This window comes from Mytilus trossulus, unplaced genomic scaffold (genome assembly GCF_036588685.1).
Source record: "Mytilus trossulus isolate FHL-02 unplaced genomic scaffold, PNRI_Mtr1.1.1.hap1 h1tg000138l__unscaffolded, whole genome shotgun sequence".
Classification (NCBI taxonomy): Eukaryota; Metazoa; Mollusca; class Bivalvia; order Mytilida; family Mytilidae; genus Mytilus; species Mytilus trossulus.
Window position 1 is genome coordinate 2,283,568 of NW_026963302.1, and position 14,659 is coordinate 2,298,226.

The window sequence follows — 14,659 nt, forward strand, 5'->3', positions numbered from 1 at the left end:
AATAGGTTATCGAGTTATGACTATCAAACAGCGGTATGCTACTGCCGTCTTTATTTATACACCACTCATAGAATCGGATAAAAGAAAACATTCATTTTTTGTTCACATCTTTGTTATTTAGTGTTTATCAATGGTTGTTTAATTTTCAATCATACCGCATCTCCTGATTTTAACCGTTTCCGGCTAAATATGATTAATTTAATGATACCAGGAAGATATGTTTTTTTCAAATATTTATTGAACAAAATAACAGGACTAAAATTTATAAATATTATAAACAATTTCATAGTTTATCAACATTTGGAAAATGGTGCGAGTTTTTTAGAAATCCATAACAACAAAACGTCTTTCTATATACAAATCGGATGTACTTAGATGTTATTATATGCAGTATAATAAACATATCTTGTGTGTATCTTCTGTAGTGTTCTTAATTGCCTATTTCTTTAATTATACATCGATCTGTCAAAAAAAATAAAAAAAATATAGTATATATTTTGTTGCTAAGTGTGTTTCTACTTAGTATTTTGAAAATCTGTTTTGTATTAAAAAATATGATCATAACATGACAGCGATCTAACAGAGATGTGGCAAAACTGTATTGCACCTATTGTAGTGTTTGTTATTGAAAACGTAAAAAGTTCATGATAACATACATGTACTAGCACGAACGACATTATGATATAGGATATTTATCCGCACAAGACTAATGCTTCAATATTGGTTTTCAATTATTCAGTAATAAACAGGTCAACTAAATAAGCTATACTAGGAAATGCATTGTCAATATATAATAAAATAACTTAAGGGCATACGATACAGTTACAGGGGAGGTAATGACGTTGCTAACGTAAAATGTTATTTTCGCGACGTCAAACTGTGACATATCGGGAAAAGATGAATTTTTCGACTGATTTTTATCATTCAAACTGATTAAATTTGAAAACGAGTTCATGGACCCCTATTTTTCAAAACAGCAATTTGTTTCATTTTGCAGGGAGATTATGTGACCCAAATTTTATAAAACTGTAAATAGAGGATTTTTTTTAATTTTGATAAACATGCAGCAAAAAATGACGTACTTTCCTCAATTCAAGAACATTTGATAAATATGAGTTATTTCTGAATAAAAAATGCATAATTTTTAAGGATACTTATAAAATACAGAAATTACCGATTATTTAACAAAAAACAATTTGTGTTTATCTTTTATAACAAAAAAGTTATGTCCTTCTTTCTAAAAAGAAATTACGGCCACAAATCTGAATTTTGAGCAAATGTACAAAATTTCGACCTCATTTTACTCAAAAAGTAGCACATGAAGGTATATTTTTTTATTACATATTTGATTTAATCAGGTAAAAAATAGCCTATATGCAAATTTTCACGAACTTGTAAATACAGGATCAAAACTGTATCGTATGCCCTTAACACACAGTATCTAGCTTACATATGTACAAATTTGTTTTACTTATACAGAGAATTACTAATTTGTAGAGATTTCACATGTTTTAGTTATTTCGTCAGTCGAAATTTTATTCAGTTCACCACAAAACAGCAATAAAGACCGTGATTAAATTCAAATATAATTTCGGAAAGCATTCTAATCTTTGAAAGACAGTGCCGATTTCGTCTCATTATAGTTGATTTACATACATATTCTATTTCATGTCATATTTTTCTAATATGTCAGTCCTAAGTCAGGAACCTGATATTCAGTGGTTGCCGTTTTTTTTGATATGGTTCATAAGTGTTCATCGCCTTTTTTTTTTATATAGAATAGAACGTTGGTTTTCCTGTTTGAATGGTTTTCACTAGTAATGTTTGTGGTCCTTAAAAGCTTGCTATTCGATGTGAGTCAGGGCTTCGTGTTGAAGGCCAAACTGCAACCTATTGTAATTTTCTTTTACATATTGTGACTTGGATGGAAAGTTGTCTCATATGCACGCATCTTTTTATATCTTTATATCTATACATTGTTATTTTGTTGACAAGTGTATGTGTATAAACCAACCGATAGTCGAGCAAACACATTAAAGTAAACAAAATCCGTAGTAACCCTTTTACAATTTGCACAGGCCGTTAAACAGATACTATTGTATACGATAACACGACAGGACAAGTGGACTGTTGAAGGTCTACCGGTTTTGAGCATTTCACTTTTTTTCACGTACATGTAATGCAGTGCTTTTCTAGAACTGTTGCATTGAAATAACAGCTGGAACACTATCACTGAATGAAATACAGATTGTCTATTACTTGCCGATGGACGTTAGATAAATTTGGAACTTAATGCGATTTATAAGGTAAAACACGAATCCGTGCAATTATATTCAACAAACAAGTAAAAAGGCATACAGCTGAAAATCATCAGGTCCATGACTAGTCATGAACAATTAAGCAGCATATTATTTCTTTGCAATATTTTAATTGTCTTCATGAAAATGGGTTAGGTATACTTTTAAAATTACCAGCTCATGTCTTCGTAAGTGATTCTGTGGCACTGTTCAGTTGCGATACGAGTGTTTCTATGTCATCTGCATCCAAAGTAGAATTTTGGAGGGAATGTTCTACAGCTTTGACGATCTTCTTAAAAAGACCTTCTTTACTTGTTATGTTATCAAACGAGTCCCTGCTGTTTTCATTGGTATTACCATTAGAAACTATTTACAAAACGAAAAAATAAAAATAAAAATAAACAGAATAATTGTTATTTCCTGGTTTTAGTAATATGTTTCGTCGTCTTCTTTGATTTGAACGCGAATTCGAACACATTCGAAATAGATCTTGTATCGGTTAATATGTTTACAAATATCCACAAAAGAGTAATAAAATTCATGCATTGTGAAGAGATATTTGTTTTGAACTATTTCGAAAGTTCAAAAAGTAAAATCACAAAATGCTGAGTTCCGAGGAAATGTCAATCGACAAGTCCCTAATCACATGGCAAATTCAAATGACAAAACACATAAATAACGAATGGAAAACAAGTGTCATATTCTTGACTTAGTACAGACAGCCAATTCAGCATGAATGCATTGCAAGAGATTCTTTAACATAATTGTGCACCTGCTTTCACTAAAATCTGATTTTTCTTCTGCATGTTTGACTTATATATATTCATATTTCAACTCATATAAAAAATTAAAAACACTGTAAAAATCACTTTCCATTGTATGTAAAGGAAAATATACATGTATCCATGATCAAAGAAGTAAATCTATTTTTACTGAAACTTTTTAACTTTTTTGGATTCGAGCGTCACCGATGAGTCTTTTGTAGACGAAACGAGCGTCTGGCGTATATACTAAATTTAGTCCTGGTATTCGTGATGAGTTTATTTCCCCCGTTTTAAAATCACTTGACCAACACCAACATATTTTCCTATATATATGTAAGCAGTTCATAAAAATATTACATTTTAGTGACGACATCAAAAGATCAATGTAAGATAAAAAAAACTCAATTCAAATAGTTTGGGGGTGGGGGTGGAACTGCTGCAAGATTTGATTATCCGACATCGATTTTTACATATATACATATGGGTCAATCAATTTTTCCCAAATTAAGTTAAGAGGGGGGTAGGGGGGTCAGTGAAAAAACTATGTGAATTAAGTTTTCTATCCTTCATTGAACTTTTGATGTCGTCCCTTACAAAGACATAATATTGAAAATGTTTAAATGAAAAACTTGACTTTATCGTTCAAAGACACCCCCCGTTGTTTTTCTTACAACTGCGTTAGATTGATATAATGAGAGACATTCAATAAATTATAGTAATGCAGCACTAAGAGTTTGTTTGATTTGAATAAAAAAAGATAATTGATATTACCGATTGACATCTGATTTGTCAGGCACTTCTGACTGGATGCTCTTCTCCGCACACGTTTCTAAAACATTATATAAACAAAAGGTTTACTGACTGTTTTGAACACATAATTTCAATAGACATTTCATAGAATGTTAGTCAGTATAAAACAGTTTTCGATTCAAACATATAATGATCAATTCATGAACAATAAAGGTAATTTAAACTGTGAAGGTAATTAAAAAATAAAAATATACTTACTTGATAATTTTTATTGTTTGAAATTTCATTAAGGAATATGTCACAAAAAATGAGTTACTTAATACGAAAATAGTAAAACAAACTATAACAGTTTGCACTTTTTCGATTTTACCCTAAACAAAACAATTTTAAACATTAGTAAACATATGTTACATACTAAACCGTACTGAACCACATGATATGGTGCAAATCCAAATGTGAAAGATTTTCGAAGTATATAAAGATTGATGTGCATTGACTTTAAAAAAAACCTCATTGTATTGCATCGTATTGATTTACACAACTAAAGCGTTGAACTGAAATAACGGCGAAACAGGAAAACACTCATATGGCACATGTGTACACAAGATTAAAATAGCTAACTGTTCAAATAGTTTAGTCTGTTTTTGTTTATCTGCAACTTCCACAAAAAGTCAGTTAAGAGTAGATTATCATTTTTAAATACATTGCATTTTGAATAATTGATATAGTGACTAATATTTTAATTTCTATCCTATGAATATTTTTTTTTCACAATGAGTAGACATTTGTATAACAGACTACAGTACGCTGATTCTAGATTTCATTTCCTTCGGGTTCCTTTCTTGGCAATCAACTGGTTGAAGCCTAATGTAAAATGCAATATTTCATCATGTTTGACATAAGCTACAAGTCAATTTCCAAATATAGGGAATCAAGACATAAAAAAGTAACTTGGAAATCGTTTACCCTTTATTGTTTCTTACGTACCTTATTTTGCCTTTTTAAAATTTTTGATTCAATCGTCACTAATGAGTCTTTTGTAGACGAAACGCGAGTCTGGCGTAAATATGAAATTTCAATCCTTGTACCAATGATGAGTGAATTTAAAATACCATGCCATATTTATTTTTTAACTTACTGTTCGAATTATAGCCGAAAACGTATACAGAAAAGGATTCAGAGCGGAATTAATAGGCAAAATGAATACAGCAGTCCATGCATAAACCTCAGCAGGAATCAAATGTCCATTTAGTGCCATCAAACCTGTGAAAAGGATATTCTAAATTATAATAAAGTCTTATTTTCTTCAAAAGACACGCAGTATTGCTATTCATAGATACATACTTAGTCTAGTTATCAAAGGTAACATAACTTGTGTTTGAATACACTTACCAAATACACCATCGATAATTGACACAGCAACAAGAAAACGTCTTAAATCATAATAAACCAAACCTCTTACTGCTTTACTTATATAAACAATTAATTATTCAAAAGAACACCTCCGAATAAAAAAGATGATAACATTATACCATTTAAACACAGTTCGTCTAAAACTTTTAAATTACTTGCTTATTCATTTATTTATTTTCTCTTGCATATATTCAAATTTAAAACAATTATTATCATTATACATTATTACGATTAGTTAATTATGTATAAATAATATGAACGAGACCAGATGCTTACCCATTACACCAACAGGAAACCAACATAGGAAGTCACTAAACACAACAATAAAGAGATTCCTTGCAATTGTCAAGTCTTGGTTTTTCTTTGTAGATCTAACACTATTCATAGTATTTGTGACTTCTCGATAAATTATTAGCTGCATACCAGCTATTATCAAGAACAGCATAAAATTAAACACAATGAAAATTCCGAATGAGTACTCCCAGCCGTTCGGTTTGTCGCGGGTGAGCGGCAACGCAAGGCAAACTGCTGATCGTGAATAGAAATTTCCGTCAAAGTATGAACCAGGTAAAATTAACGGTACGACTGCTATTATGAAGCTTATCATGAAAACAGAACATGAAATACACCCAGCTGATCTTTTCCCAAATCGTATCTCACCAAAAGGATATTTGATTGCGATAAAACGATCGATAGTTATCAGAAAGAGAAAGCATACCGAACTTTCACTGGAGACCGTTGATATAATTCCAGCTATTTTACAAGGGACTCCATACCGCCACGAAAGATCATTCCAAACATAGTTCCCTCGAAACATAACATCGGCAGATGCTATAGTTAACATATAAACACCCATCATGAAATCTGAAGTACCTAAACTTGTGATGAAAATACCATAGCTTTTTGACAATGAACCACGGTCATAAATAACACGGTATATAAGAACGATCAAGTTTCCAATCAGTGCACATAATCCAATTACCCATAAGCAGGTTCTAAGTATATCGTTTCTCATCATATCTGAGCACGATGAGAATTCATCTCTTGCTGGTAAACAATCTTCCTCCTTTACAGAACCTGGTCTTAGGCAACAAAATACGTAGGCGTCCGAGTAAAGTTTTTCAAGACTTGTTAGACCTTCAAAAATGTCCTCTTGAAATTCAGTCATACTATTTCCTCTTATGTCAAGACTTTTCAATTGGTTCAATCCTATAAAAGTGCGATCTTCAACCTTTCCGATTTTATTATGCGAGAGGTTTAGTGCTATTAAATTTTCAACGCCCATAAAGTTATTACTTCGTAACAACCAAATGTTAGATTGTACTAGTGACATCATCGATACACTGGGTAATCCTGCAAATGAATGTGGATAGACGTTTTCAAGTAATGTGTTTCCTGCGAACAGAAGTATTTTTAGATGAATCATTCCTTCAAATGTGTAACTAGGTATTGTAGATATCTGATTTAGTGATAGGTCCAATAAATACAGGTTATTGTGGAATTTTCCAAAATGGATGCGTTCAAGATCACGAAGTCTGGTTGATGATAGATTTAGTTCAGCTAAAAGAAAGTTATTTTCCAATACGATATCAACAGCTGATAAATTAGACATACTCAGGTCTATTTTTCTGGTTTCTGGAGGAAACGAAATAACTGACATGTTTTCAAGCACACATTTACTTGACAAACCATCACATTTACATTTTGTTGTACAATTTATATCACAGAGCAGTTCATCATCAAACTGTGGACATTCAGCAAACCCATTACAACGTTTGTCTAGGCTTAAACATATATCACTTTCATGGCATCGAAAAAGTCCATCACACGCAGGTTTTCCTTAAATAAAAAAATAATTGGATTCATATATAATTAACATAATCTGTGGCGCTGAAACGGCGTCAATTAGAGTGGTATTCAACAAAATTCGCCCAGATCAAAATTACAATTAATATTTCATTTGTGAATAACATATTTCTTAACTTATTAGCTGGCATATCTAGAGATATTTCTTACATAGCTGAATATTATGGCAAATTTGAAAACAAAATTGTGTTACCAGAAATCACGCTGATGATAATAAGCAGATTTAAACCCTTAAACAACTTAAACTTTTAGACAGTAACCACCTATAGAAATAAATTTACGTATCAATATAATTTATGAGACGATATAGTATACCAATATCTATCAAACATGGTTTGGTGTATCACAACAACAATGAGAAATTCCAGATATTGTACTCACTACAACCGCTCTCGTCCTCTCCGGCTGGACAATCTTGAACTCCATTACACAAAAGTTTTGGTGGAATACAATAACTGTCTTGGCACTTAAGATACCCCGGAGGACACTGAGACGTTTCTAAAATGTATAAACATTAAACGCCGTAACATATTGGACTGGACAATTTTAATATATTATACGTAATTACAAATGGATGTTTAAGAGCATGTAAATTAAACAAAAAATTAAATGAAGTTTATTTAAATAAACATTCCCCATAGAAACACCCTTTACGGCTTAAACTGCGCCACCTTTACTATGAAGCAAGATTCGGAAAAAATATATTTTATAATGGAAAATTGGTGTAAACTAGTATAATAATTTCATTCAAAGGTAAAAAGATAGCGGTGTGCAACATATTTTCAACCTTAATATGCCCCGAATTTCTTAGAGTTAAAACTTATACTACTCTTTTTATATCCCTTCCCTGCACGTTAGGCCTTGCTAGGACAGGGTCAACGCTACAACGTTTACCTTTACTGATAACATTACCAACTGTTTCCCTATGGGATATAACATAATAATTTCGAACCCTAATAAAAATAAAATGAAAATATCTCTAAATATTATATATCAACACAAAAGAGACGTGATTTGGGAAATAGCTGGATAAAAAATGTGTTGGTGTGTCTAAGGTGCAAAATTATTACCACAGCTTGTTAGATGTGACAAATCTCTGCAACCAATAATTTCCTTCTTTTCATCATAATCTAATTTACACAAAACATCTGATGATACAGTTTGCCCTCCGCTACAGCGAAATATGTTCGATGAAATTTGAAAATCTACAATTAACATATGGAATTTACTTTATAAACAATTATTGAAAAAACAAATTGATATGGAATTTAATTTTAAACAATAAGACTTTTTGTTCTGTGAAAAATGTAGAATGAGACCGTTATGGAATTTTTGAATTTAGGATTTATATCAAATTAAAATAAATAAATGATCTAATAATACTTCAAGCGGTTACAAGAAAATGAGTATTTATACTATTTGTAATGATGTTTTGTCATTTTATGCTAATATGGATATTGTCTATATACCAGCTTTGATTATTTGGAATATCTTTATTTTCACTTCTTCGTACTATGAACATCAAAATTATTCAATTTCTCAGTAAATATTGTTCTAGCATCTGTACAGGAAGTTTTATCTACCTCCAATTGTATAGTTTTAATGTTGATATTCACCCCATATAGATTTAGTTTTAGACGAGTTTTATTTATATTACAGAACTTTCTTGGTATTCCTTATCGGACGATTTTTTGACGAAGTATTATACTTAACGACACAATTATTTTTTTATTTACCTGTGTAGAATATGAAACCGGTTTATTTTCAAAAGTGATGATTTTCAAAAAATTGTTAAATATTTCACAGTGGTATCTTACCATAGCTTTGATTTAACCCATTTATTTACTTTTGACCTTAAATATTTATCTCTAATAAGTTTAGTAAGGTTTATGTACCCTTCTGTAGCCATATTTGTAACTTCAATTGTATCAAACTACAGATATAATGAAGAATAGAGATATGCCATTTTGTACATATTCCAAGGGAAACTTGATGCAAAGCATTATTATTTACTGTTCAATTGCATTTGATAGAAAAAGAGGACTTTGTGGCAAATAAATCAAGATTTTTATAGAAAATCCACAGCCTTTATCCTTGAACTCTCATAATTGGCAATTCAATGACTGATAGATATAGGACTATTGCATGCAGTGCTAGCATTAATTTCCTTAAAACAAGTTTATAAATGTAGTTATTGGCTAAAACAAATATAAATATGGCCAAAATCAAGTACACCTTTTAGGGTGCGCTCGACTTTAGTGACTCAGCACGAGGTGTTTTGGAATTTACAGGTTGCTTAGAACTTTTTGTAAAAATATACACTAGCACATCATAGAAAATCAAGTGAGTAATTTATGTTTCAAATTTTATAACAAAAATCTCTGTATTAAAGGCTGTGGATTTTCTATAAAAATCTTGATTTATTTGCCACAAAGTCCTCTTTTTCTATCAAATGCAATGAAACAGTAAAAAATAATGCTTTGCATCAAGTTTCCCCCTTGGAATATGTACCAAATGGCCTATCTCTATTATTCATTTTATCTGTAGTTTTGATACAATTGAGGTTTGAAAAATTCGTACAAAAATGGCTACAGAAGGGTACATAAACTTTAAATATGTATTTGCAGTCAGGTATCGCAGATCAAATTTATTCATTAATAGTGTGTTAATTTAAGCAGGAACATATATATTAACGTTAGATACTGTTCCCAGATTTACGTTTTCTGATTGAGTTAAGCCTTCCAATTGATATTTTTAATCGTGTGTTTTCCTATGTTGTGATGTTATAGTATTGTGTCAGGGAGAAGTTTTGGCACCATTTAAACGTTTAATCCCGCTGCAAATGTTTGCACCTATCTTAAGTCAGGACGTATATGACGTACAGTAGTTGTCGTTTGTTTATGTAATTTATACGTGTTTCTCGTATTTTTATTAAGTTTACACCGTTGGTTTTCACGTTTGAATTGTTTTACACTTGTTATATTTTGGCCCTGTAAAGCTTGTTGTTCGGTGTGAGCCGAAGCTCCTCGTTGAAAGTCGTATCTTGACCTATAACGGTTTACTTTTATAAATTGTTAACTGGATGGAGAGTTGTGTCGTTGGCACTCATACCACATCTTCCTATACATGTATCTATTAGGGTACAGGCAAAAAAAACCCAAATAAAATGATTTAAAAAATCAGATAAAAGAGAGTACATGTAGTTCTCATTGTTTTTTTTTATCGACATGTACATTTGAATAACACCTTAATTAATGCTAGAACTACTAAAATGTGTATTCTTCATACCCCAGTAACAAACAAATAATTTTACGAATCTTATATAAAATACCTTCAATGCATTTTAAAGGTCCAAGATGCAATTTATTGTAAGTAGTCGTTGGCAGTGTATAGGTATGTTTTACAGGAAGTTGTGTTTCGTTGTATATAACTCCGATGTCTGATCGTATTTCATTATTATCAGCTGTGTACCAATCATATGGCTCATTTCCACAGTTACATCTGAATCAAAATGTAAAGTATATATCAAAGTTACTTATTTATTAATAAAATTTTTAAACAAGACATTATATATATAATATTTTCGTCTTTTGTTTGAGGATGTTAACAGAGACACAATCTATACTCAAGGTACGTATACACATCTCAAACGTTTATTTGCTACAGTTATGAAATCACATCATTATTTGCCAACAATTGTAAAAAATATACAACCTTAGAATTTCTTTCCATGATTGCAGATAAAAAATGTGAGATATACCGAAAACTGTGAATAAAAATAATAATGAAAGGAATTTAGATATTGCTTGTATATCAGATGTGACGATCCACTACTGGTATTCTAGGTACAAAAGTATAGGAATAAAACAAATTTCAAAGATCTCTTTTTAACAATGTTTTAAAAATATAACAATATATTTTAAATCCTTTTATTATGTAAGACCAATTAACAAAGGTAGAGATAAGGAGACATACTGATTAAACCTACAACGATTACCATGATTCATTGGGTATTTTTTACAAAAAGAAAATACCTTTTAACATCAGAATCACAATTTCCAACGAATGGGCACCCACAATCATTCTGGGGCGTTTTGTTGTCAATGATGCCTGCGATTAGGGATGATCTGTACACTCGATTTTCGGAAAAATGGCAATAAACGCCTATTGATTGGCTACATTTGCCAATACCCTTTAGGATTTCAATATGTGCGTCACTTGCAAAATAGACAGGTATTATATCATATCCGTCTAGGGTGGCCGTAACTGTCTCCTCATTATCATGGTGGACTATCGTTGTTATTTGGGTATAGTTTTCCCATTCATCAAATATGCATTCTACTGATGCACTATCTAAAATATGAACAAATTGAAGAAATTTCAAAGAATTATAAATATACGTGTAAATTGTTATAACTATCTTTATTAATTTGTTTCCTTTCATACAATTTTCATACAGAAAACTTGATTTGTATGCATTAACGTTGAATTTCTTATATTATTATCAATATATATCGTTTCGTTTTGTGAATAAAACACATAATACTATCTAAGAAAAACTTCCAGAAAACCAAATTCTTCCTTTTTGTACCACTAATAGGATATTATGGTTGACTTCTCATCATGAAGGATACCATCAGACCTGTAATATGCTTCTGTGTTAAATTCCAGTCTATTAATTGCCTTCGTTTGTTAAATTGATTGATAATTTGGTATTTTAAGCCATTTTTACGCTATTGTGCTATTTCTTGGACGTCAGTTTGTATTGGTAAAGGGTGCAGGAGCACTCAGTGAGAACCATACTCCTTTGGCCGGAAAACGTACGTTCAAAGTCACTTTCCACTTGCCAGATTCGAACTCACAATCTCAGTATTGACAAATATTATAACAGAAGTACGATTACTTAGACCGCTAGGCCATCGAGAACTCCTCGTTTGTTAAAAATATATAATTCAAAAATTTAACCTGTAATTGTTTTGAACGCGTTGTTTATTTAGCATTTTGTTCATATACAACTTGATATGTGTTATGCTTTACTTTCCGTCCCTATGGGCATGAGTATCTAAATGGAGAATAATTTCGATCAAAAGTCTACCTACAGACATCAGTTACATACCTTTTACATTCATATAACATGTATAATGATAATAACATTGTGTGCATTACTTGGTTTGTCGTATTTTTTCCTTTCACCTCACACTATCTATCTTTGATTGAACTAGACATGGTAGATAAATAACATGCATTTTACAACTATAACTTAAAAATAATACCGTTTAGATATAAATCAATAAGAAATACTCCATTTTCCTTCGAACCACTGGCGTACCAATCTTTGCAAGTGTGTTGTGTTTTCTTCAGACAGTCTTCAGATTCATCTTCATGGAAAAGCCCGCTACAATCAATAACTCCATCACAAACTCTCGAAAACGGTATACAGGTCTGGTCGTAGCATTGGAAACTGTTTGATCCACAAATTTCTATAATACATGATTGTATAAATGATTTACCAAATAATAACATGACATAAAATTGAAAGACAACCACACCAACTGTGTTTAAACATACAAGAAAATCGACACAGTAGAATTTGACAGGTTTTTGATGCTCTTGAATGTTCAGTCCTTGATTAGATTTTAACCAAATTAGTAAAACAAAAGCCAACCGTGTATTTATTATTAAATCAAATTCAAATTATACAACTCCAATCAGAGCATATATCGTATTTTATCCTGCAATTGGGTGTCCTACTTTACAGATACAGCCCTACAGATATCGCTATGCTGTATCTGTATACTATACAGATATCGCTATAAAGCTCCGCCCACTGCCGGACTGAGTATTGTTTAAACCTGTGTGACCTCAGAATGTGTATTCCATTTGCATTCCAATGAAGATGACGATTGTCGATTTCAAAACTTGAATGTGTATCACTGTTACAAAATCAACCATGTCAATTTCAGCATGCATGTTTAGTGAATGTCAAGTCTAAAGCGTAGGACAACTCGTACATTTCTGTTTTAAATTTGTCAATGTTTTGTTATTTGTTTTTACTGTTGCAATTAGTTTTTATGTTAAAATAGATAATTATTCACCTTGAGCGATGTATTATTGCTGACCATTCGGGATTCTTTTTTTGCGAACCGGTCTTTAGCGTAATGTGTGATTTTGATATTACTACGCGGGCCTCCAAGGGATTACAAATCGAAAATAAATGCTAAATATGTTAGTTTTTGTGTCTTTCAAAACACAAACAATATACATAATTAATTGCAGGATAAAGACAATAACTGTTTAGTGTCTTTAAATATCAGCTGTATGTGTACTCAGCTCGACACAGGTGTAGTAGCTCGCTAAAAGCTCGCATACACCTTGTTTCCTACCCTCGTACAAATACAGCTGATATTTAAAGACACTAAACAGTTATTGTCTATGTATTAAAGGATAACTTCATTTCATAAGTTTCATACATAATGCATTATTGGAAAAAAATCCCATATTAATTTTAAAAAGATGCAAAAATATTAAGGGGACAATATAAAGTCACAACACTACCCAGAGAAAAACAAATATATTTAAAATCATACTTAAACTCGAGTGCTCCGTAAGCAATAGCAATTCGTGTCCCATGACATATTAAACAATCGATGATAAGTCGTATTCAGTGAGGCGAAATTAGAAAAAAAGTAAGTTCGTGGCTTCAAAAAGAACATATCAGTGTGTAATTACATGGAAAACAGATATTCGATCACAGTAAATTAATAATGATCGAGCCAGTTTTAACGCAAAGGTATGATTTTAACTTAATAAGTAGGTTATATAGCATTCATCATGGTAAGAAAACCATGAGCTAAATTTGATAGTTCAAATAACAACGAAAAAGTTGAATACGGATTCTCATCGGATATTATCAAAATATTAAGCAAAACGAAGATGATTATTTATAAACTGTTTTTATTTCAGCCCAGTAGTCAACACTTCGGTGTTGACATGAATATCATTAATGTGGTCATTTTATAAATTTTCTTTGAATTTACCGAAAACCTAAGGATTTTCTTATCCCAGGCATAGATTACCTTAGCCGTATTTGGCACAACTTTTTGGACTTTTGGATCCTCAATGCTCTTCAACTTTTATACTTGTATGGCTTTATAAATATTTTCATATGAGCGTCACTGGTGAGTCTTATGTAGACGAAACGCGCGTCTGGCGTACTAAATTATAATCCTGGTACCTTTGATAACTATTTACACCACTGGGTCGATGCCACTGCTGGTGGACGTTTCGTCCCCGAGGGTATCACCAGCCCAGTAGTCAACACTTCGGTGTTGACATGAATATCATTAATGTGGTCATTTTATAAATTTTCTTGTTTACAAAACTTTGAATTTACCGAAAACCTAAGGATTTTCTTATCCCAGGCATAGATTACCTTAGCCGTATTTGGCACAACTTTTTGGACTTTTGGATCCTCAATGCTCTTCAACTTTTTACTTGTTTGGCTTTATAAATATTTTCATATGAGCGTCACTGATGAGTCTTATGTAGACGAAACGGACGTCTGGCGTA

At 31.6% G+C, this 14,659-nt stretch overlaps 1 protein-coding gene across 1 annotated transcript in view; it reads right to left on the reverse strand.

Moving 5' to 3' along the window:
• Positions 1-271: 271 nt before the first annotated feature.
• Positions 272-14,659, reverse strand: part of LOC134700423 (uncharacterized) — a 56,740-nt gene continuing 42,352 nt past the window's right edge. The window contains exons 25-34 of the mRNA XM_063561818.1: positions 12,364-12,570; positions 11,125-11,443; positions 10,422-10,591; positions 8,161-8,295; positions 7,472-7,588; positions 5,501-7,063; positions 4,950-5,074; positions 3,833-3,890; positions 2,472-2,663; positions 272-462 (exon numbers count right to left, since the gene is read on the reverse strand). Coding sequence (XP_063417888.1) covers positions 2,476-2,663; positions 3,833-3,890; positions 4,950-5,074; positions 5,501-7,063; positions 7,472-7,588; positions 8,161-8,295; positions 10,422-10,591; positions 11,125-11,443; positions 12,364-12,570 — 2,882 coding nt within the window. The 3' untranslated portion in view covers positions 272-462; positions 2,472-2,475. The remainder of the gene's footprint in view (positions 463-2,471; positions 2,664-3,832; positions 3,891-4,949; positions 5,075-5,500; positions 7,064-7,471; positions 7,589-8,160; positions 8,296-10,421; positions 10,592-11,124; positions 11,444-12,363; positions 12,571-14,659) is intronic.